Source organism: Chlamydotis macqueenii, chromosome 1 (assembly GCF_036417535.1).
Source record: "Chlamydotis macqueenii isolate bChlMac1 chromosome 1, bChlMac1.mat, whole genome shotgun sequence".
Taxonomy (NCBI): domain Eukaryota; kingdom Metazoa; phylum Chordata; class Aves; order Otidiformes; family Otididae; genus Chlamydotis; species Chlamydotis macqueenii.
This window is the reverse complement of record NC_141556.1, coordinates 99,185,812-99,210,371: the sequence shown is the minus strand read 5'-3', so window position 1 is coordinate 99,210,371 and position 24,560 is coordinate 99,185,812. Positions and strand designations below refer to the sequence as shown.

Below are 24,560 nucleotides of genomic sequence, written 5' to 3'. Positions count from 1 at the left end.
CCCATCGGGCTTCAGTCTTGTGAAGTGATGAGCACTGGTCAGTGAGAGCAGATCATCAGGTCCATGTGGAAACAAACAGGCAGCTTCATGCAGAAGCAGCCTGGATGTGGAAGTGCCACTACGGATCCCAAATTAATAAGCCCTGCTGGATCTCTGCAGTCCTGCTTGGGTGTGTCTGAGGACCTCAGACTTCTTCCAGTGTGCAGGTAACCCAGCTCCTGTCCCCACTGCATCAGATGACGATGAACTGTCTACAGATGGACAGTGGAAATACACTCTGCCATTTTTATTTTGAATGCAAGATGTATTTGGACAGATTGGCCCTTGAAAATATTCCAATTTTTAATCACTTTTTCATCAGTGACTAGTCAAGTTTCTGACTCGCTTTTGTGAAAGCAATGACATCTTTCCCCACAGAGCAGAGCAAATCAGTACTGCTGGAAGTCCATACCATGAAGTGGGAAAAGGTATCAAAGAGTTCCTGGAGAGTAAGGTTTAGTAGCCGGTCTCTGTAGGAAGACCATTCCTGTTCCATCATTCCCAAATGTTTAAACGACGAATAACCACCAATTGAGACATCAGTTCTTGTTTGTTAGTACACCTACCCGGTAGAAGAGCTGCTGCTGGTATACAATTTAGGGAACCACTGTCCTCTGTGTTGAAAGGTGTTACTTTGTGGTGTCTTTTGAATTTGGGGATTTTAATTTTTCTCTTCCTGTTACCTATACCAAACAGAAATAAAGCATTACGTATCATCCAGTTCTATTCAGAGAATCTCTTACGTCATCTTTTAATACCATTGAACTGCTGGAAGTCCATACCATGAAGTGGGAAAAAGTACCAAAGAGTTCCTAGAGAGTTTTAGTAGCCTGTCTCTGTAGGAAGACCATTCTTGTTCCATCATTCCCAAATGAAAGTTTTAAACGACGAATAACCACCAATTGAGACATCAGTTCTTGTTTGTTAGTACACGTACCCCGTAGAAGTGCTGGTGCTGGTGCTGGTGTAGGGTTTGGGGAACCAGTGTCCTCTGTGTTGACAGGTGTTACTTTGTGGTGCCTTTTGAAATTGGGGATTTTAATTTTTCTCTTCCTGTTACCTATACCAAAGAGAAATAAAGCATTACCTATCATCCAGTTCTACTCAGAGAATCTCTTACCTCATCTTTTAATACCATTGAACTGCTCAAAGTCCATACCATGAAGTGGGAAAAAGTACCAAAGAGTTCCTAGAGAGTTTTAGTAGCCTGTCTCTGTAGGAAGACCATTCCTGTTCCATCATTCCCAAATGAATGTTTTAAACGACGAATAACCACCAATTGAGACATCAGTTCTTGTTTGTTAGTACACGTACCCCGTAGAAGTGCTGGTGCTGGTGTAGGATTTGGGGAACCAGTGTCCTCTGTGTTGACAGGTGTTACTTTGTGGTGCCTTTTGAAATTGGGGATTTTAATTTTTCTCTTCCTGTTACCTATACCAAACAGAAATAAAGCATTATCTATCATCCAGTTCTACTCAGAGAATCTCTTACCTCATCTTTTAATACCACTGTTGGGATGAGCTACATCAGCATTTTCTGTTTGAACTTAAACACAAATTTGTGTGAAATGTAAAATTTACAGAACATTTTGCTAGAGCAAATAAACCATAAGCATAAAATAGATACAAACTCTATGGTTGAATAAAGAAATTCAACGTAGCCTGGTACTGATGGAAAGTGTACCCCACACTTGATGATGTTCCAAAGGAACCCAGTTTCAGCTACACTACCAGTCACACCAACAAACACACACTTGGTCAAAGCTGATTTTCCAAGACAATCACCTGATGCTGCTTTTTTATGATTTCTGTGGATGACATTGATGTGCGGCATCATGAAAAAAAAGTCAGACATAGGGAAGAACTCTATCAAGAATAACATTAAATGAGACATTAAAAGGAACCAGTTTTATCTGAGACAAGGCCTTTTGAGGCTTCACGCTCGGCCTCTTCTTCGTGCTGCAAAAGCTGCGTAGTTGTAGAATTGCTAGTCATAAAATTTCTCGTTTACCATCATTTGTCTTTTGGCTACTGCTACTTGAGGAGGTCGGGGCATCCATTTGTTCCTGCTCTGCTTCAGCTTTCAGGAGAACTGCAGCCTTCTCAGTCTCCAACTTTGGCTGCTCCTTTTCCTTTTCAATTTGTTTTCCATACTAACAAAAAGTATAAGATGTTTTTAGTAAGTCCTAATGCTGAAAACTCACTAATAAGACAGGGAGTTTATTTTAAAAATCCAAATATTCCTAAAATATTGTTCAGTCCCTCATCTAGCATAGAAAATATTTTCAAATAGGTGAAGAAATTATATTTCCAGTATCTTGTCCAGAGGAAGAAAATACAATTAAGAAAACAAAGAATTAACAGCAAAATAAATTATCTTTAGGTTCATAGCCTCTATTCTTGCTTTCTTTCGAGGCATATAACCAAAAAAACATGCTAGCTATATAAACAGCATCAACAGTCCCGAGCAAAAGGTTAGAAAACTCCTAATTTCTTCAATTATCCCTTTTTTTTTAAAAAAAAAAAAGTGATTTAGTTAAAGTATCCAGAAGGTGCTACCATGATTTGGACAAATACCCCTTGTGTCATACAGACTGAATGCCAGGCTGTTTCCCAGGTGCTAGATCACCAAATCACCATCTCTGCAATACTCCCAGCTGGACCCTTCTCTTCTACTCTGTATGTTATTATAAAGTGTGCTACTGTGCATGGAGCTGACTTTACAAGAGAGAGGGATACGGGTGCTTTTGTCCTGGAGAGAAGCAAATGTTGGAATTACTTAATGGAAAAGTCTGGGGATTAGAGTGTTTCTTGAGATGATGTTCTCTCAAGTCAATCGAATAAAAAAATACGGTACAATAAAAAAGAACACTTTGCAAGAAATTCATACACTTGGAATATTTTCCACTCCTGAATATCCCAGAGTTTAATTAGGAAATGTGTTGAGTCATCTCTTTACAATGCCTTGATGTTACTGTGTCTACAAAAATTTTTGTCCCCAAATCAATACGAGGGGATTTTCTTAACGTGAAAGCTTTGATTCAACGCACACAAAACCAGACTGCCAAGATGAGGGAGAAATAAATAAAATAATGCTGTGCAGACAGACATAGGACAATTCTTGCAATCGAACCATTTTTCTCATTACCTCTCAGACACGTGTTACTGGTAGGTCTAAAAGGATCCAGATTTCCACATCTTCTCCTACCTCAGAGATGACAGCAGATAGATGCTGGAAGGGGTTTCCACAGTTCTCAGGCTCAGGGCTGTCCTCGTCAGATACACGTCCTTCTTCTCTTGCCCTTGGTTGTTGTTGTTGAGTTTATGTAGTTGGTTTAGTGTTTGGGGGGTTTGTTTGTCGGGTTTTTTTGGGGGGGGGAATGGGCATGGAAAGGAAGGGAGATGAACAAAGAGTTATGAAGAAGCCAAGCCATAAATTTTACACAGTAGAGAACACTTATTAGGTCATCTAATTCATTCTCCAGTTTATGCCAGTTGATTTTTACAAGATGCTTCTGGATTTTGAAAAACATTCTCCAAAAATGAAGAGGACAGGCTCACATCACTGAAGCACAAGTATCTGCCGTGGCAGAGGTAGAAACACGTGCTGCTGTGTGCCTGAGTGTTCATCAGCACTTCAAGAATTGGAAGCAATTTCTGGAGATGTGACAGAATACATCTGCAACTGGATAGCCTGCAGTTGATGGAGCACAGTGTTGAATCACGTTTGGCATCTAGTCTTTGATATTCACATGTGGGTTACAAAGTCTAACTTCCGTGAATCAAAGCTGATGTTAGAACACACTTGGAGGGAACAAGATTAAATGACAGGATTTCTTGCTTAGGTTAGCCTCCTGTCAAGTTCTATTAGCAAGGCCCAGTTTGTTCCACAACCACCTTGCCATTCTCATTCAGGGTGCATTTCCAGCACAGAGCCAACAGAATAAAGGGGATGAGCCAGGCAAAAAAAAAGTTTCTGTAGGTCTTAAAGAAAGGCTCTAGCACTCAGGTCTGTACTTTTAATAGGGAGACTCTTGGGTTGTCAGCTTTAAATCCTTGATAGCTTGGTTCTCACAAGGTCTGTGTACAGGAATGAATCCAGTCTCTGAGAGAAAGGGAGGAAGCAGAGGGCGGAAAGATGACAGAGGGAATACCTTTCTTCTCGTATCTTTCTCACTCGCTCAGCCCGTTCTCGTTTCATCTGTTCTTCATAGGCTTTTTGTTCGCTGGTGTCTCTTTGGATGCGCTCTTCTAAGTCCTCAAAATGATTTGCTATGATCCCCAGAAGCCAACAGAAACCTTTTCTAAGTGTTTCATCCATTTTCTTCTGACAGCTAATGATAGTTGAGCAAGGTTCCTATCAACAGAAGGAGAAGGAGGGGAAAATCATTTGCAGTTCAGATCACATTCCTTGGCTGAAAACGAGAAATGAGCCAAACAACTGCTGTTGACTGTGAAGCCTGCAAAAGACTTACAAGTATGGGAAATAAATTTGCATGTAGTTATTTTACACATTTAGGTGCTTTTTGGAATACTAAACTTGCTGTCCAAGTAAACAAGTTTTAAACCACATCAGTAATTATTTTTTTTTACATGGTTTCAGAGTGGACCAGCAGGTACGCTTTGAGAACCGTGTTAGAAAGATTTCTTCAACGGATCCATAAGCAGAACGTCAAGGTGAACAGTCCAATTGCTTGCAAAACAGTAGATGTACTGTGTCGTGGCTGGGATTGCAGGGTTCCAGTTTCGGTTTTACACTCTGTGGCACAATCCCCACCTTCTTGCAAGCATCACCTACCTATTAGAAAATGAAGCATCTTAAAACAGACTTACAATTTGACACAGACACTTGTGTTCATTGGCAAGCTTTTCCAGAGACAAGACTTCGATGATATCTGCTTCTGGCAGAGCTTCTTCTCTGTCCTGCTTATTTGCCAGCCTAAAGAAAAGATGAAAAGAAACAACTTAGCACCCTGACGTGAGAGATTCTCACATCTCCAAAAGCTACATTTTTGAGAAATGGAGGAAGAGGGGGAAGGAGGAGAAAGTCAAGATCAAATGCCTACTTCCAGCTTTAATTCTACTTAATAAACATGTTAGTCCATGCACTGTATTCAGCAGATACTAATAGTCAGTCATTTCTAAGCATCCCTCGGCAAAGCAATTCCGTTTTACACCTGAGAAGGCAGATGGAAAAGACTGTACTGTTCTGCACCTAGAGCTACGCAGCCCCATCTGGTGGAGTCCGGGAATGCAAGCTCAGAACTTTGCAACTTCCCAAACCGTGTGCATTTCCCCACAGAACACTGCTTCACGATCACCTCGGCTCTGCCTGCTCTCCAGAACTTCTCTCCAGTGCCAAACAACTTGATTTGTCATGTTTTGAACTTGCTCTTCATAAGTAACTTTCTACTTACGTTTGTACTAGACAGAAACACTGCTTGAGAAGGTGTACTGAAGGGCAACATTTACCACACTTCAGGCTGTCAGGAGAACATTGCAGAACATTACTTACACTAACATGGGTTTTCCTGATATCTTAGGGTTGTTTAAAACCTCTCTCATGGCTTCTCTGGTTTCTCCCATTCTTGCCACGTCGCTGGAATCCACCACAAATATTACACCGTGGGACTCGGCATAGTAATTTCTCCAGATGTCGCGAATTTCTTTTCCGCCTCCTAAATCAAAGATGGTGACTTCAAAGCGTCCCTGTTTCAGGTTAACCTTGGAAAACCCAACGGTTGGAGCCACGTCTTCAGGAGACTCTGTCAGAGTTCACAGAAAAAATCCTTCAGTCAAAAGTGTCCTGAGTTATTTCAACAGCATTTTACATTGTGATTTGTGTAGCAAAATTCCAGTTTTAAAAACATGGAGGAAACCTGTTCAGTGACAGCATATTGGTAACCACCTATTTTTTTACATTAAGACTTTCCCCTCTCCTCGGGGAATTTCAAATGAAAGCATTGGTCTCTCAACCAGAGTATTTTATATCATTTCACTAATTCAAAGTAATTCTGAATTTAAATGTGGTCTACAGCCTTCAGAGTTTTTGTCCTACACTCTCTTTCACTTCAGGCAACTGATGGAGACAGTCGGCTTCCTTTTAGTGACAATGTTCCTTCAGCTCTTTACTGAGCTACTGAAAAAACCTTCCTCTACTCCCAAAATACACTCTGATGCTCATGAAATTTAAACAAGAACCCAGAACAGATTTTGTTGCCATTTAGCATTCAGCGCAGTTAATAAGACAGGGGTCAACTCAAGGTACAGAAGCATCAAGGGACTCATCATTGGGTCTCGGTGTTCCCCAGATAATTCAGCACCTCTATGCGCCAATTTTTTCCTGTCTCAGTGGAGTAAGGGCTGTAATGCTGCCTGGTGCAACGCCTGAAGAGGCAGCTCTCTCCAGAGTATCTACCTTGCCTCCACACCATCCTATTACCTTTGGCAAAGACGTAGCAGAATGGTAGCCACTTGGTTGAACTACCACGGGTTTGGTCTACGGGAGCTCAACATGATGGTAGGTGCAGTGGCCAACAAGCAAATGCAGCGCTTGCTCTGCTGCTTCTCCTGAGCATTAAGCACGTGATTGGCAGCACCGACCTTTACAGTCACCGCAGTGTGACTTGCCTGATATCAAAAATCAGAATCTTGATCTTACAAAGGTAAGACTCCTTCATTTTTCTCTCATCTGCAGCTCTTCACACAATGGGGCCGGTGACCTGCTCACTTTGGCAACCACCCTTGTCCTACTTTGGGGGGTACCATTACCAGAATTGTCTTTCCACAGTATGGGAGGGAGAGATAAATGAAGAGACGAAGAAACATTTTTAGATTAAAAGGATGGAAAATTAGTAATTACACTCTCTCTTTCAATGCTCCACTGAGGTGATAAACCAATTAATGGCTTACCTCCTTGAATTCCTTGGGTGATAGCAGTTTTGCCAGCATTATCCAGACCCACCATTAACAGAGTCACCTTCCTTCATAAGGAGTAAAAAAGCAAGAAACACATTTCAAACATTTTTCCTCTAGCTAGACATCACTTCTTTCATTCATACACGCCTAGCAAATTTACCACTAAGGAGTAGGAAGAATAGGGATCAAAATACACCATTGTAACAACGCCTGCTGCTTGGTATCTGCTGTTCAAGGTGTCCAACTCTCAGATTAGACAGAACAGCAGAAGAAGGTATGAAATGAGAAGTCTAAGATTGTGCTCCAAGTTTCACAGGAGACACGGATTTTGCTTTCAACCTGTATTTGCCTGCTGAAAGTTAGTTTCACGGTACTGCCAATTTTATCCTTTTCTTTTGGTGTGGTCATGGTCTCAAACAATTTCCGTCATTTCTTTCCCATTCCCCTGTATTTTCACTGTCACTCTGCTTCAAAGTCGTGCCTCTACTCAAAACTCATTTCAGTACACAACACTCGTGTAGACAACAGCAGATGCTGTCAACAAGCGGCACGGGTACTCATTGTGCCTTGGTTTCAAGCAGGAGCAATCTGCACTGCAAATGTGCAAACCAGTGCTGTTGAGCACATAGAACATTTTAGGAAACAGCATCATCCCATAACACTCAACTTGAGGAAACAGTATGTGAAGGCCAAGTATTTTGAAGTTTGTACGTTGCAGAAGTCAGAAACAACACCTGAATTAACTTTTTAAGTTCAGAAGATGTCTTGATTCTCTCTTGGAGAAAAAAAAAAAATACAGGTTTTTGTCTCAGAATTAAAAAATGGGAAATCATGTTATACAGCTAAGACAGCAAAACATAGGTGAGAGGACATGAAATACAGTTTGGGAAGGTCAGCACAGAAGTGTAAAATACTTTCATGCGTTTACCTGACGGGTTCCTGGCGTCGTTTTAACCAGTTCCAGCAGCTGGCCAATAGCCTGAACATCCCTCTTTGTTAGCCAGTCAGAGCCAAGAAGGCTACAGAAACGATGGGGACAGGCCAGGGGAACACAAGAAGACTGGGAGAGAGACTTCAGGATAAAACAAAACAAAACAAAAATGCATAGTTAGCCCCAGTGTATAAGCAAGGCAAGCCATTTCCCTAGCAGCAGCCTGTTTATTCAGAGTGTGTCGTATTCAGTCAGCCCCAGGACAGTCTCATGGTGTCTTTCCCTTTTCCATCCTCTCACTCTTCATCTGCCCCCATTTTACGTATCTGGGCAGCAACAACACGGCACTCTTCCAAAATAAGAAGGCAAGACCACTGCACATAAGGAAACCTGCAAGTTAAAGCAGGAACATACAGGAAGCTCTGAAATCCCAGGGCTTGCCTCACTGACACAAACAGATCCACAACAAGGAAACTGGGTTCTCTGGGTTCCTCTTGCTGAGGTTTCTCTGTGGAGCAAACAATGGAGAATAACGCTGAGATGATGCGCATGTTTCTTTCTTGGTACGCACGCTGAGCTATGAAACACTCCAACTCATAAAAACCGTGCGGTCAAGTGCACAAAGATGCACAAGCTTTGAAAGTCCCTTGGTTATTCAGCTCAAACAACGCTCCTGCAAACAACAGCCGTTGTCCAGGTAAAGGCCTTTCACCGGCAAGCTGTGGGCAATTTTCCTTCCCCAGTTCCCATCCACAGCCTCCCTCCTAGGAGCATGTCACGAGTCTGGCTGCTTTCTTCTGCACCGCACTCCGTGTGAGGCTGTGCTTTGTCTGTTTGGCCAAACCACTGCTGAGAACACACCAATCTTTTGCCTCTCGCTGGACAGTGCTTGCTTCTCTCCTTCCCGCTCTGCCCTGCGCCACTCTCCCCCAGCCAGGAGGCTGGGAGGGGGTACAGCCAGGACAGCTGCCCCAGTGGACCAGAGGGATATTCCATACCAGATGAGATTGTGCTCAGCAAACAGAGCTCAGGGAAAAGAGGAGGAGGGGAAACGTTCGTGGTTGTTGCGCTTGTCTGCACATGCAGTCAGGACGCATGCTGAGGCTCTGCTTGACAGAAGGTGGCTCAGCATCTACCCACTGATGGGCAGCAGTGACCGAATGGCTCTTTTTGTTCTGCTGGAGGACGCAGCTTTTGCTTTCCCCATTCAATGGCCACTATCTCTACCCACAAGTCTTCTCACCCTCCTCCTCTCTTCTCCCTCTCCAGCAAGTCCCTGGCTGTGTCTTTAGCTGTTGGCCAAGGTCAACCCACCACACTCCTTCTTGCTGCCCAAGGTGGGGCCAAGACAATGACAGCTTTGATCTGAGCACGTGAGAGCCATTCAGCCTCAGCTCATAGGCTCCTGTCCTCCGAGGTCCCATTTTGATCAGCAGCTGAAGCTAAAGAACCCCAACTGCATTCCTACCAGAGCAGCCGAGACGCAGACAGATGTTCTCTGCTGCCAGCTTGCCTCCTTGAGCAGATTCACTGAGAGCAGGGATACTGGGAGTTACCAGAGACAGTTTGCTTTTTAAAAACAGACAAATTTTTTTACCTCTTGTAAATGATAACTAACCTCAAGTTAAGGTCATTTCAGATGATGCAGAAAACGGAATCATTAAATAGGAAAACTTTCCAAAGTTGTCATCTTCCCAGTCGAGAGCAAGGAAAGTGGAAAAAACTAGGGGAACCATCCCTCACAGATCTATGTGGTACCTCATCACCTGGGATAACAACCCCTGCTCTTCTGAAGCTTCTGCCTTCACGGGTGCCTTTGCACGGCTCTGCCAGGGCTCCACGGCAGAAACAGGGCAGATTTGTTCCCCAGCAGAGACGGCAGATCCTGTTGAACTACTTAAACCCCGTTCTATGAGATTACCCGAGAAGAGCTTCTCCACAAGCGAGCTCCGTGTGTGCAGAACTGACCGGTCCCTGAAAAGGAGAGCAAGACGGTGACAAGGATCAAAACGGGGCTCCGCAGAAGGCACCGCACTGCCAAAAACCCTCCCGCGCAGGGGCGGACGCTGTCCCAGCCCACGGGTCAGCCCCGGCGGAGCTGGCTCGGAGAGCACGGCCGCGCAAGTTTCCAGCCCGTTCTGCCGAGCGGCGAAATGTAACGGCTCAGCGCGCAGCGCACGGACAGACCGGTCACAGCGCCGGCGCCTGGGCCGCCTCACGGAACCATTTCCCGCCCCTGCCCCCGGCTGCGTGTCGTGGGGGCGGCCCCGCTTCAGCTCCGGCCCTCTCCCGCGGCACCTCCCGACCCCCCGCGGGGCTTGTGGCGCTTTTTGGGCAAACGGGGCCGGGCCGCGCAGCCGGCCGCCTCCCAGCAGCACCGCCAGCAGCGCCAGCAGCAGCTGCCGGCACCAGGCACTCACCGCCGCAGCTCCGCACCGGCCGGCCGCGCGCTCAGGGCTGCCAGCGCGACCGGTGTTGCCCCGGGCGACGGGAGAACGCGGCCGAGCGCGGCGGGCGAGGGGAGTTCGAGGCGGCGGTGGCGGCGGCGTTCCATTTCGGCTTCGCCGCGCCGAACGCGGCGCGCCCGCTCCGGGATCACTGCCCGGAGCCCCGCTCATGCTGAGCCGCTCACTGGTCGAAGCCGAGATGTCCGAGGCACCGGCGACGCGTAACCAGGCCGGTAACCCCTGGCCACCGCTAAGCGGAGGCTGTCATGGACCGGCCGCTCGGCAACAGCGGAACCCGAGGGCGCACAGGCGAGGGCAAGCCCGCGGCTAGCCAATAGGAGGTTACCACCCCGCGGAGGACCAGCCAATCAGCTGTAAGGGGGCGAGGCCAGAACGCCCGCCCCTCCCGGTCCCGCTGTCCGAAGGGAAGCACAGGCGCCACCCCTCAGGCGTGCGCGGGGGCGTGGCCTGTCCGCGCCGGTGCGCGTCCGTCCGCGGTGGGCGCTGTCCCGCTCGCTGTGCGCGGCGCCGCGGTAGTAGTGCTGCAGCACGGGCCCTCCATGGGCCACAGCCTCTTTCAGGCATCCGCCTGCCCCAGTGTGGGGTCCTCCCCGGGCTGCAAGGGGACAACCGGCCTCACCACGGGCTGCACCACGGGCTGCGGGGGAATCTTGGCCGGGACCCGCGTTACTCCTCCCCCTCCTTCTTCACTGACCTTGGCACCTGCAGCCGTTCCTCTCACCAGAAATTCCCCACCATCAGGCTCGGGCAGACGCCTCCTAGGGTCTCTTCACATCCCATCTCCTCTCCACTTCTTGCAGCCAGGCCGGGCCCAGTCGGCCGCCCAGAGGGAGGCCAGGGGGTGAGGGCCGCAAGGCCCACCAGGCTTGCGTCTCCCCCTTTGCCCACGCTCAGCATCCTCACATGTTGTTATTTTTTTCTTTCCTGTTCTTCCCCTTCTTAAATACATGGTGGCAGAGGCTTTGGCAGGGAACATTCTGTCACCAGCTGGCTCGGCCCTGGCCAGCAGCAGGTCTGCCCTGGGCCGGGCCCAGTCCACTGGACAAAAGGGAAACAACTTGTTACAGAAGCTGCCACCGTAGCCTCCCTCGCTCGATAAACCCAGGACAATTCTATAGGAAGCTGACAGACAGTTTGGCAAAGTTCCTGGGTAGCATGCTGAAGCAACAGTACAAAGTTTTCAACTCAAAGACTGGAATATCTTAGTGGAACAAATACTGTTCGAATTTTATTCAAAAAAAAAAACAAAAACAAACCTGTGCTGCTTGCTTTGTTAGTGTCCATCAGTCTTTTCTAATGTGACATCATTCTATCCAAAAAGAACTGTTCTGAGGAAGTCTGCTGGTTTCTACTGGAGAAGAAAATGGTCAGGAGAACACTCCTGGCAACCTGATTTGAAAAGTCCTCTGAAACAGCCAAGCTGAGAAACCTATTTTGAAGTGACAGACAGGCCTCCAGAGGACAGAGTTACAGATCTTGGGGTCTCAGGGAAAGGATAATCACCACAGCCTTTCTCAAGCTCACACAGAAGGTGAAAGAGAACGTGGGCTTAGAGCCTCTTGCACAGGGGCTTCTCGGCCCCGCTGGTGGCCAGTGGCCAGCGGGGTGACTGATGTGCTTGAGGATGGCCAGTACCACTTGCCTCGTGGCCCTCTCTGCGGATGCCGTGCTGTTTCCATCTTGATCCTCATCAGCAGGGCTCACAAGGGGGCCATGAGAAAGCTGGCATCTTGTAAAGCTGGCGGTAACACAGCTAAAGACAGCAAGATCCAGATTGCACACATCCACTTTTATGCAACCCCCTCCCTCCACTTCCTGGTGTGTTGGTGTGAAGTTAAAATGATGAAATCTTGAGAATAATCAAATCAAACTGACTGTGTTGTGCTACTAGAATACAACGAAAGTATTCCCGTCCTGACGGTCACACACAAATGGTTTCATCCTCACACTGAACTAGCAGATTTGGAACATTCCTCTCCACCCATTGCAAACATCCCATTCTTACGACGGATTTCCCCCTCCCCCCCCCACATAGACCCTTCACAAATCTCAGGTAATAATTTCATTTGGATTGATAGGGTAGGTATTTATTTGTGTAACACACTGCTCTCAGGGGGACCTGGCAAAGATTTCTCATGCCAAAGTGCTGAATATAAACATTGCCTTGCTTTGCTAGCTACCAAAATCTGTTGGTAATACCATGGGATGGAGGACTGGGGTGTAGCAGGAGATCAAGGAATGCTTCTTCCAGAATCCCTTTGAAAGAGGGTTTCCATCCTTGCTGTAAGCAGGCGGCATAACGCTGTGGGGTAACGTTCGCAGACTGGTGGGTGTTGCACGGCAGAACTTGCAGCTTCGCAACAAGGCTCCGAGCGGGGCTGGGCTGCACGTGCACGGGAAGGGCTGCGAGCGGGGCTGCACGTGCACAGGAAGGTCCGCGGCGATTTGCGCGCGAGGCGCGGATAGGTCCGTGGGCGCAGGGGGCGGGTGTGTTCGCGGGCGCAGGGGGTGTTCGGGTAGATAATGCTGTGTTGCGCAGCATTAAATTGAAAGCTTGGCTCAACGGCAGCCGTGTGACGCCTTGCTTTCCCCGCAGCGGGGCTCCGGTGCATCGTGGGGCAGACAGCCGGACAGAGAGCCGGCATAACGCTGTCCTCGCAAGCAAGAGACCCATGGCTGTCTCCCAGGGAAGAGGAAAAGCATTTAAATAGGCACAGATGCAATTGTAACCCTCGTTGTTTATGTGTCACTTCTCTGTGATTTTTAACATGCAAAACTAACACATGACATGGAAGTATTCTGTAAGTCCTTAAAAATCTGGGGCTTCTTTTGTTTTCAAGATGGCATTTCAGTCTTATCGAGATGAAAAAGCGCAGGAGCTTATCTGCTGCTCTGCACAGCTTCTAGCGGCCTTCCAGTACCTCAAGGGGGCCTACAGGGAAGATGGGGAGAAACTCTTCAGCAGGGCCTGTTGTGACGGGACAAGGGGTAATGGTTTCAAAGTAGAGGGAGGTAGATTCAGATGAGATATCAGGACACAATTTTTGACACTGAGGGTGGTGGAGCACTGGCACAGGTTGGCCAGAGCGGTGGTGGATGCCCCATCCCTGGAAACGTTCAAGGCCAGGTTGCAGGGGACTCTGAGCAACCTGATCTGGTTGGAGATGTCCCTGCTCCTTGCAGGGGGGTTGGACTGGATGACCTTCAAAGGCCCCTTCCAGCCCTAACAGTTCTATGATTCGCTACCAGTTAATGCAGTTTTCCATCAGAGCTGATGACTGAATTACTGCAAAACTGTCACTGTGTGCAATTTTCCGGGACGTTGTAGTAGACTACACACGATTCAGCTCTGTTTTCTCAACTGAATTTCTACCTGTGCCCAACTCAGGTAACAAAACAAAGAAAACCACACATGGGAAGATTTCAGATGATTCAAAATAGCACGTATTGGTAGAAAACGTATTTCTCTTAAACTTCCCTGTCTAACTTCCTCCCCCTTCACATTGCCAGAAATAGGAAGTCTGCGTCTGGTCATGTCATCCCTCAGGAGAGGAATTGCTGCTGTAAGAGAAATGGAAGAGTCAAACATCCTCTGCTTGTATGCATTTGACCATCAGCGTTCTCATGCTTTCTAGGTATCATTTTATTGGCCGTAGGTACGTCTGTCCACTCAAACTTTCAACTAATTCTATAAAAAGTTAGAAAAACAGACTCCATAGTTGTTGCATGACCTTCCTATGTTCACCCTATCATACGTGAATCCTACCAAATGCTTTAGAACCATTGATGAGCTGCAAAAATACCAAGCACTGCGCAGCACCTGGAGAAAGGTCTTGGTGAGCACATACGGTCCAGGATCATGGCATCTTGAAGGTATTTTTCTTCAGGTTTACAGCTGTGTATTTGCACAAGTGAACCCACTGCGTGTTCAATACCATGTTCACATGAGCATCCATGGACACACAGACTTTTCCTGATTTCACGCTAAGTCCTGAAGAAGAGCTGGTGATGTGAGAAGTGAATCACAAAGTCTGAACAACTAGGATAGAACAAACTCCATTTTAATGGTCATAACATCATTTGGCAAAAGCTAACACTGTCATTTTAAAAAACATCTCTGAATTTTTTTTTTTGTAAATTTTTTAAAATGCTGTTTGAGAACCAGTTATGCAATAACATTGTGGGAATCACTGCTGGGTCTTTGGCACAGAGTCTGCGGGAGAGGTTTTCCATAGAAATCTGTGGAAGAAATGTCAGAGAAGAAAAACACATTAATCTCTGTAGACTTACCATCTACCTTGCTTCCAGGCCATTGAAATAAGGAAAATTCTTGCTTCCTGAATGAAAGTCAGGTAGCCTAGAAGTTTAGAGCGAATTCCGACAAGCAACTTTCAGACAGTGCTATTGAATGTCGGGAGGTATATTGACCAAAACAGGTTTAACTCCATTTTGTTCTACGTGCATCAGCGTTTGCAAGATCAAGCTCAATGGTAATCTGTAAACATCGCTAACAATAGGAAATGAGACATCCAAAGTGTACAAACAAGAACTGAAAAAAGGAAGTAGCAACATTGGAATGTTGCTGTAGTCAAGTCAGCATTGCAATACAGTTGTAAGTGACAGTAACGCAATGCAGCATCCAGAATTTTGGGACAACGGATGCATGGCAATGCAAGGAGTCAGCTTACACACGGCAAATGTATCCGGAGGTGGCCTGTGGTTCTCAGAACGACAGAAATACACCAGGCCCATCGGGCTTCAGTCTTGTGAAGTGATGAGCACTGGTCAGTGAGAGCAGATCATCAGGTCCGTGTGGAAACAAACAGGCAGCTTCATGCAGAAGCAGCCTGGATGTGGAAGTGCCACTACGGATCCCAAATTAATAAGCCCTGCTGGATCTCTGCAGTCCTGCTTGGGTGTGTCTGAGGACCTCAGACTTCTTCCAGTGTGCAGGTAACCCAGCTCCTGTCCCCACTGCATCAGATGACGATGAACTGTCTACAGATGGACAGTGGAAATACACTCTGCCATTTTTATTTTGAATGCAAGATGTATTTGGACAGATTGGCCCTTGAAAATATTCCAATTTTTAATCACTTTTTCATCAGTGACTAGTCAAGTTTCTGACTCGCTTTTGTGAAAGCAATGACATCTTTCCCCACAGAGCAGAGCAAATCAGTACTGCTGGAAGTCCATACCATGAAGTGGGAAAAGGTATCAAAGAGTTCCTGGAGAGTAAGGTTTAGTAGCCGGTCTCTGTAGGAAGACCATTCCTGTTCCATCATTCCCAAATGTTTAAACGACGAATAACCACCAATTGAGCCATCAGTTCTTGTTTGTTAGTACACCTACCCGGTAGAAGAGCTGCTGCTGGTATACAATTTAGGGAACCACTGTCCTCTGTGTTGAAAGGTGTTACTTTGTGGTGTCTTTTGAATTTGGGGATTTTAATTTTTCTCTTCCTGTTACCTATACCAAACAGAAATAAAGCATTACCTATCATCCAGTTCTATTCAGAGAATCTCTTACCTCATCTTTTAATACCATTGAACTGCTGGAAGTCCATACCATGAAGTGGGAAAAAGTACCAAAGAGTTCCTAGAGAGTTTTAGTAGCCTGTCTCTGTAGGAAGACCATTCTTGTTCCATCATTCCCAAATGAATGTTTTAAACGACGAATAACCACCAATTGAGACATCAGTTCTTGTTTGTTAGTACACGTACCCCGTAGAAGTGCTGGTGCTGGTGTAGGGTTTGGGGAACCAGTGTCCTCTGTGTTGACAGGTGTTACTTTGTGGTGCCTTTTGAAATTGGGGATTTTAATTTTTCTCTTCCTGTTACCTATACCAAAGAGAAATAAAGCATTACCTATCATCCAGTTCTACTCAGAGAATCTCTTACCTCATCTTTTAATACCACTGTTGGGATGAGCTACATCAGCATTTTCTGTTTGAACTTAAACACAAATTTGTGTGAAATGTAAAATTTACAGAACATTTTGCTAGAGCAAATAAACCATAAGCATAAAATAGATACAAACTCTATGGTTGAATAAAGAAATTCAACGTAGCCTGGTACTGATGGAAAGTGTACCCCACACTTGATGATGTTCCAAAGGAACCCAGTTTCAGCTACACTACCAGTCACACCAACAAACACACACTTGGTCAAAGCTGATTTTCCAAGACAATCACCTGATGCTGCTTTTTTATGATTTCTGTGGATGACATTGATGTGCGGCATCATGAAAAAAAAGTCAGACATAGGGAAGAACTCTATCAAGAATAACATTAAATGAGACATTAAAAGGAACCAGTTTTATCTGAGACAAGGCCTTTTGAGGCTTCACGCTCGGCCTCTTCTTCGTGCTGCAAAAGCTGCGTAGTTGTAGAATTGCTAGTCATAAAATTTCTCGTTTACCATCATTTGTCTTTTGGCTACTGCTACTTGAGGAGGTCGGGGCATCCATTTGTTCCTGCTCTGCTTCAGCTTTCAGGAGAACTGCAGCCTTCTCAGTCTCCAACTTTGGCTGCTCCTTTTCCTTTTCAATTTGTTTTCCATACTAACAAAAAGTATAAGATGTTTTTAGTAAGTCCTAATGCTGAAAACTCACTAATAAGACAGGGAGTTTATTTTAAAAATCCAAATATTCCTAAAATATTGTTCAGTCCCTCATCTAGCATAGAAAATATTTTCAAATAGGTGAAGAAATTATATTTCCAGTATCTTGTCCAGAGGAAGAAAATAAAATTAAGAAAACAAAGAATTAACAGCAAAATAAATTATCTTTAGGTTCATAGCCTCTATTCTTGCTTTCTTTCGAGGCATATGACCAAAAAAACATGCTAGCTATATAAACAGCATCAACAGTCCCGAGCAAAAGGTTAGAAAACTCCTAATTTCTTCAATTATCCCTTTTTTTTTTTTTAAAAAAAAAGTGATTTAGTTAAAGTATCCAGAAGGTGCTACCATGATTTGGACAAATACCCCTTGTGTCATACAGACTGAATGCCAGGCTGTTTCCCAGGTGCTAGATCACCAAATCACCATCTCTGCAATACTCCCAGCTGGACCCTTCTCTTCTACTCTGTATGTTATTATAAAGTGTGTTACTGTGCATGGAGCTGACTTTACAAGAGAGAGGGATACGGGTGCTTTTGTCCTGGAGAGAAGCAAATGTTGGAATTACTTAATGGAAAAGTCTGGGGATTAGAGTGTTTCTTGAGATGATGTTCTCTCAAGTCAATCGAATAAAAAAATACGGTACAATAAAAAAGAACACTTTGCAAGAAATTCATACACTTGGAATATTTTCCACTCCTGAATATCCCAGAGTTTAATTAGGAAATGTGTTGAGTCATCTCTTTACAATGCCTTGATGTTACTGTGTCTACAAAAATTTTTGTCCCCAAATCAATACGAGGGGATTTTCTTAACGTGAAAGCTTTGATTCAACGCACACAAAACCAGACTGCCAAGATGAGGGAGAAATAAATAAAATAATGCTGTGCAGACAGACATAGGACAATTCTTGCAATCGAACCATTTTTCTCATTACCTCTCAGACACGTGTTACTGGTAGGTCTAAAAGGAGCCAGATTTCCACATCTTCTCCTACCTCAGAGATGACAGCAGATAGAGGCTGGAAGGGGTTTCCACAGTTCTCAGGCTCAGGGCTGTCCTCGTCAGATACACGTCCTTCTTCTCTTGCCCTTGGTTGTTGTTGTTGAGTTTATGTAGTTGGTTTAGTGTTTTGGGGGTTTGTTTGTGGGGTTTTTTTGGGGGGGGAATGGGCATGGAAAGGAAGGGAGATGAACAAAGAGTTATGAAGAAGCCAAGCCATAAATTTTACACAGTAGAGAACACTTATTAGGTCATCTAATTCATTCTCCAGTTTATGCCAGCTGATTTTTACAAGATGCTTCTGGATTTTGAAAAACATTCTCCAAAAATCAAGAGGACAGGCTCACATCACTGAAGCACAAGTATCTGCCGTGGCAGAGGTAGAAACACATGCTGCTGTGTGCCTGAGTGTTCATCAGCACTTCAAGAATTGGAAGCAATTTCTGGAGATGTGACAGAATACATCTGCAACTGGATAGCCTGCAGTTGATGGAGCACAGTGTTGAATCACGTTTGGCATCTAGTCTTTGATATTCACATGTGGGTTACAAAGTCTAACTTCCGTGAATCAAAGCTGATGTTAGAACACACTTGGAGGGAACAAGATTAAATGACAGGATTTCTTTCTTAGGTTAGCCTCCTGTCAAGTTCTATTAGCAAGGCCCAGTTTGTTCCACAACCACCTTGCCATTCTCATTCAGGGTGCATTTCCAGCACAGAGCCAACAGAATAAAGGGGATGAGCCAGGCAAAAAAAAAGTTTCTGTAGGTCTTAAAGAAAGGCTCTAGCACTCAGGTCTGTACTTTTAATAGGGAGACTCTTGGGTTGTCAGCTTTAAATCCTTGATAGCTTGGTTCTCACAAGGTCTGTGTACAGGAATGAATCCAGTCTCTGAGAGAAAGGGAGGAAGCAGAGGGCGGAAAGATGACAGAGAGAATACCTTTCTTCTCGTATCTTTCTCACTCGCTCAGCCCGTTCTCGTTTCATCTGTTCTTCATAGGCTTTTTGTTCGCTGGTGTCTCTTTGGATGCGCTCTTCTAAGTCCTCAAAATGATTTGCTATGATCCCCAGAAGCCAACAGAAACCTTTTCTAAGTGTTTCATCCATTTTCTTCTGACAGCTAATGATAGTTGAGCAAGGTTCCTATCAACAGAAGGAGAAGGAGGGGAAAATCATTTGCAGTTCAGATCACATTCCTTGGCTGAAAACGAGAAACGAGCCAAACAATTGCTGTTGACTGTGAAGCCTGCAAAAGACTTACAAGTATGGGAAATAAATTTGCATGTAGTTATTTTACACATTTAGGTGCTTTTTGGAATACTAAACTTGCTGTCCAAGTAAACAAGTTTTAAACCACATCAGTAATTATTTTTTTTTACATGGTTTCAGAGTGGACCAGCAGGTACGCTTTGAGAACCGTGTTAGAAAGATTTCTTCAACGGATCCATAAGCAGAACGTCAAGGTGAACAGTCCAATTGCTTGCAAAACAGTAGACGTACTGTGTCGTGGCTGGGATTGCAGGGTTCCAGTTTCGGTTTTACACTCTGTGGCACAATCCCCACCTTCTTGCAAGCATCACCTACCTATTAGAAAATGAAGCATCTTAAAACAGACTTACAATTTGACACAGACACTTGTGTTCATTGGCAAGCTTTTCCAGAGATAAGACTTCGATGATATCTGCTTCTGGCAGAGCTTCTTCTCTGTCCTGCTTATTTGCCAGCCTAAAGAAAAGATGAAAAGAAACAACTTAGCACCCTGACGTGAGAGATTCTCACATCTCCAAAAGCTACATTTTTGACAAATGGAGGAAGAGGGGGAAGGAGGAGAAAGTCAAGATCAAATGCCTACTTCCAGCTTTAATTCTACTTAATAAACATGTTAGTCCATGCACTGTATTCAGCAGATACTAATAGTCAGTCATTTCTAAGCATCCCTCGGCAAAGCAATTCCGTTTTACACCTGAGAAGGCAGATGGAAAAGACTGTACTGTTCTGCACCTAGAGCTACGCAGCCCCATCTGGTGGAGTCCGGGAATGCAAGCTCAGAACTTTGCAACTTCCCAAACCGTGTGCATTTCCCCACAGAACACTGCTTCACGATCACCTCGGCTCTGCCTGCTCTCCAGAACTTCTCTCCAGTGCCAAACAACTTGATTTGTCATGTTTTGAACTTGCTCTTCATAAGTAACTTTCTACTTACGTTTGTACTAGACAGAAACACTGCTTGAGAAGGTGTACTGAAGGGCAACATTTACCACACTTCAGGCTGTCAGGAGAACATTGCAGAACATTACTTACACTAACATGGGTTTTCCTGATATCTTAGGGTTGTTTAAAACCTCTCTCATGGCTTCTCTGGTTTCTCCCATTCTTGCCACGTCGCTGGAATCCACCACAAATATTACACCGTGGGACTCGGCATAGTAATTTCTCCAGATGTCGCGAATTTCTTTTCCGCCTCCTAAATCAAAGATGGTGACTTCAAAGCGTCCCTGTTTCAGGTTAACCTTGGAAAACCCAACGGTTGGAGCCACGTCTTCAGGAGACTCTGTCAGAGTTCACAGAAAAAATCCTTCAGTCAAAAGTGTCCTGAGTTATTTCAACAGCATTTTACATTGTGATTTGTGTAGCAAAATTCCAGTTTTAAAAACATGGAGCAAACCTGTTCAGTGACAGCATATTGGTAACCACCTATTTTTTTACATTAAGACTTTCCCCTCTCCTCGGGGAATTTCAAATGAAAGCATTGGTCTCTCAACCAGAGTATTTTATATCATTTCACTAATTCAAAGTAATTCTGAATTTAAATGTGGTCTACAGCCTTCAGAGTTTTTGTCCTACACTTTCTTTCACTTCAGGCAACTGATGGAGACAGTCGCCTTCCTTTTAGTGACAATGTTCCTTCAGCTCTTTACTGAGCTACTGAAAAAACCTTCCTCTACTCCCAAAATACACTCTGATGCTCATGAAATTTAAACAAGAACCCAGAACAGATTTTGTTGCCATTTAGCATTCAGCGCAGTTAATAAGACAGGGGTCAACTCAAGGTACAGAAGCATCAAGGGACTCATCATTGGGTCTCGGTGTTCCCCAGATAATTCAGCACCTCTATGCGCCAATTTTTTCCTGTCTCAGTGGAGTAAGGGCTGTAATGCTGCCTGGTGCAACGCCTGAAGAGGCAGCTCTCTCCAGAGTATCTACCTTGCCTCCACACCATCCTATTACCTTTGGCAAAGACGTAGCAGAATGGTAGCCATTTGGTTGAACTACCACGGGTTTGGTCTACGGGAGCTCAACATGATGGTAGGTGCAGTGGCCAACAAGCAAATGCAGCGCTTGCTCTGCTGCTTCTCCTGAGCATTAAGCACGTGATTGGCAGCACCGACCTTTACAGTCACCCCAGCGTGACTTGCCTGATATCAAAAATCAGAATCTTGATCTTACAAAGGTAAGACTCCTTCATTTTTCTCTCATCTGCAGCTCTTCACACAATGGGGCCGGTGACCTGCTCACTTTGGCAACCACCCTTGTCCTACTTTGGGGGGTACCATTACCAGAATTGTCTTTCCACAGTATGGGAGGGAGAGATAAATGAAGAGACGAAGAAACATTTTTAGATTAAAAGGATGGAAAATTAGTAATTACACTCTCTCTTTCAATGCTCCACTGAGGTGATAAACCAATTAATGGCTTACCTCCTTGAATTCCTTGGGTGATAGCAGTTTTGCCAGCATTATCCAGACCCACCATTAACAGAGTCACCTTCCTTCATAAGGAGTAAAAAAGCAAGAAACACATTTCAAACATTTTTCCTCTAGCTAGACATCACTTCTTTCATTCATACACGCCTAGCAAATTTACCACTAAGGAGTAGGAAGAATAGGGACCAAAATACACCATTGTAACAACGCCTGCTGCTTGGTATCTGCTGTTCAAGGTGTCCAACTCTCAGATTAGACAGAACAGCAGAAGAAGGTATGAAATGAGAAGTCTAAGATTGTGCTCCAAGTTTCACAGGAGACACGGATTTTGCTTTCAACCTGTATTTGCCTGCTGAAAGTTAGTTTCACGGTACTGCCAATTTTATCCTTTTCTTTTGGTGTGGTCATGGTCTCAAACAATTTCCGTCATTTCTTTCCCATTCCCCTGTATTTTCACTGTCACTCTGCTTCAAAGTCGTGCCTCTACTCAAAACTCATTTCAGTACACAACACTCGTGTAGACAACAGCAGATGCTGTCAACAAGCGGCACTGGTACTCATTGTGCCTTGGTTTCAAGCAGGAGCAATCTGCACTGCAAATGTGCAAACCAGTGCTGTTGAGCACATACAACATTTTAGGAAACAGCATCATCCCATAATGCTCAACTTGAGCAAACAGTATGTGAAGGCCAAGTATTTTGAAGTTTGTACGTTGCAGAAGTCAGAAACAACACCTGAATTAACTTTTTAAGTTCAGAAGATGTCTTGATTCTCTCTCGGAGAAAAAAAAAAAAAAATACAGGTTTTTGTCTCAGAATTAAAAAATGGGAAATCATGTTATACAGCTAAGACAGCAAAACATAGGTGAGAGGACATGAAATACAGTTTGGGAAGGTCAGCACAGAAGTGTAAAATTCTTTCATGCGTTTACCTGACGGGTTCCTGGCGTCGTTTTAACCAGTTCCAGCAGCTGGCCAATAGCCTGAACATCCCTCTTTGTTAGCCAGTCAGAGCCAAGAAGGCTACAGAAACGATGGGGACAGGCCAGGGGAACACAAGAAGACTGGGAGAGAGACTTCAGGATAAAACAACAAAAAAAAAAATGCATAGTTAGCCCCAGTGTATAAGCGAGGCGAGCCATTTCCCTAGCAGCAGCCTGTTTATTCAGAGTGTGTCGTATTCAGTCAGCCCCAGGACAGTCTCATGGTGTCTTTCCCTTTTCCATCCTCTCACTCTTCATCTGCCCCCATTTTACGTATCTGGGCAGCAACAACACGGCACTCTTCCAAAATAAGAAGGCAAGACCACTGCACATAAGGAAACCTGCAAGTTAAAGCAGGAACATACAGGAAGCTCTGAAATCCCAGGGCTTGCCTCACTGACACAAACAGATCCACAACAAGGAAACTGGGTTCTCTGGGTTCCTCTTGCTGAGGTTTCTCTGTGGAGCAAACAATGGAGAATAACGCTGAGATGATGCGCATGTTTCTTTCTTGGTACGCACGCTGAGCTATGAAACACTCCAACTCATAAAAACTGTGCGGTCAAGTGCACAAAGATGCACAAGCTTTGAAAGTCCCTTGGTTATTCAGCTCAAACAACGCTCCTGCTAACAACAGCCGTTGTCCAGGTAAAGGCCTTTCACCGGCAAGCTCTGGGCAATTTTCCTTCCCCAGTTCCCATCCACAGCCTCCCTCCTAGGAGCATGTCACGAGTCTGGCTGCTTTCTTCTGCACCGCACTCCGTGTGAGGCTGTGCTTTGTCTGTTTGGCCAAACCACTGCTGAGAACACACCAATCTTTTGCCTCTCGCTGGACAGTGCTTGCTTCTCTCCTTCCCGCTCTGCCCTGCGCCACTCTCCCCCAGCCAGGAGGCTGGGAGGGGGTACAGCCAGGACAGCTGCCCCAATGGACCAGAGGGATATTCCATACCAGATGAGATTGTGCTCAGCAAACAGAGCTCAGGGAAAAGAGGAGGAGGGGAAACGTTCGTGGTTGTTGCGCTTGTCTGCACATGCAGTCAGGACGCATGCTGAGGCTCTGCTTGACAGAAGGTGGCTCAGCATCTACCCACTGATGGGCAGCAGTGACCGAATGGCTCTTTTTGTTCTGCTGGAGGACACAGCTTTTGCTTTCCCCATTCAATGGCCACTATCTCTACCCACAAGTCTTCTCACCCTCCTCCTCTCTTCTCCCTCTCCAGCAAGTCCCTGGCTGTGTCTTTAGCTGTTGGCCAAGGTCAACCCACCACACTCCTTCTTGCTGCCCAAGGTGGGGCCAAGACAATGACAGCTTTGATCTGAGCAGGTGAGAGCCATTCAGCCTCAGCTCATAGGCTCCTGTCCTCCGAGGTCCCATTTTGATCAGCAGCTGAAGCTAAAGAACCCCAACTGCATTCCTACCAGAGCAGCCGAGACGCAGACAGATGTTCTCTGCTGCCAGCTTGCCTCCATGAGCAGATTCACTGAGAGCAGGGATACTGGGAGTTACCAGAGACAGTTTGCTTTTTAAAAACAGACAAATTTTTTTACCTCTTGTAAATGATAACTAACCTGAAGTTAAGGTCATTTCAGATGATGCAGAAAACGGAATCATTAAATAGGAAAACTTTCCAAAGTTGTCATCTTCCCAGTCGAGAGCAAGGAAAGTGGAAAAAACTAGGGGAACCATCCCTCACAGATCTATGTGGTACCTCATCACCTGGGATAACAACCCCTGCTCTTCTGAAGCTTCTGCCTTCACGGGTGCCTTTGCACGGCTCTGCCAGGGCTCCACGGCAGAAACAGGGCAGATTTGTTCCCCAGCAGAGACGGCAGATCCTGTTGAACTACTTAAACCCCGTTCTATGAGATTACCCGAGAAGAGCTTCTCCACAAGCGA

The 24,560-nt window shown here is 45.3% G+C and overlaps 2 protein-coding genes across 2 annotated transcripts; both read right to left on the bottom strand.

Annotated features, from left to right (window-relative positions):
• Nucleotides 1-1,931: 1,931 nt before the first annotated feature.
• Nucleotides 1,932-8,378, bottom strand: LOC147602223 (ADP-ribosylation factor-like protein 13B). The gene is given in 9 exon segments (XM_086751293.1): nucleotides 1,932-2,036; nucleotides 2,039-2,191; nucleotides 3,247-3,340; nucleotides 4,193-4,395; nucleotides 4,872-4,977; nucleotides 5,554-5,803; nucleotides 6,951-7,021; nucleotides 7,885-8,028; nucleotides 8,338-8,378. Coding segments are annotated over 8 exon segments (1,041 nt in total). The 5' UTR covers nucleotides 7,944-8,028; nucleotides 8,338-8,378.
• An 8,278-nt stretch (nucleotides 8,379-16,656) lies between these two features.
• Nucleotides 16,657-23,105, bottom strand: LOC147602222 (ADP-ribosylation factor-like protein 13B). The gene is given in 9 exon segments (XM_086751195.1): nucleotides 16,657-16,761; nucleotides 16,764-16,916; nucleotides 17,973-18,066; nucleotides 18,918-19,120; nucleotides 19,597-19,702; nucleotides 20,279-20,528; nucleotides 21,676-21,746; nucleotides 22,613-22,756; nucleotides 23,065-23,105. Coding segments are annotated over 8 exon segments (1,041 nt in total). The 5' UTR covers nucleotides 22,672-22,756; nucleotides 23,065-23,105.
• Between the last annotated feature and the right edge of the window lie 1,455 nt (nucleotides 23,106-24,560).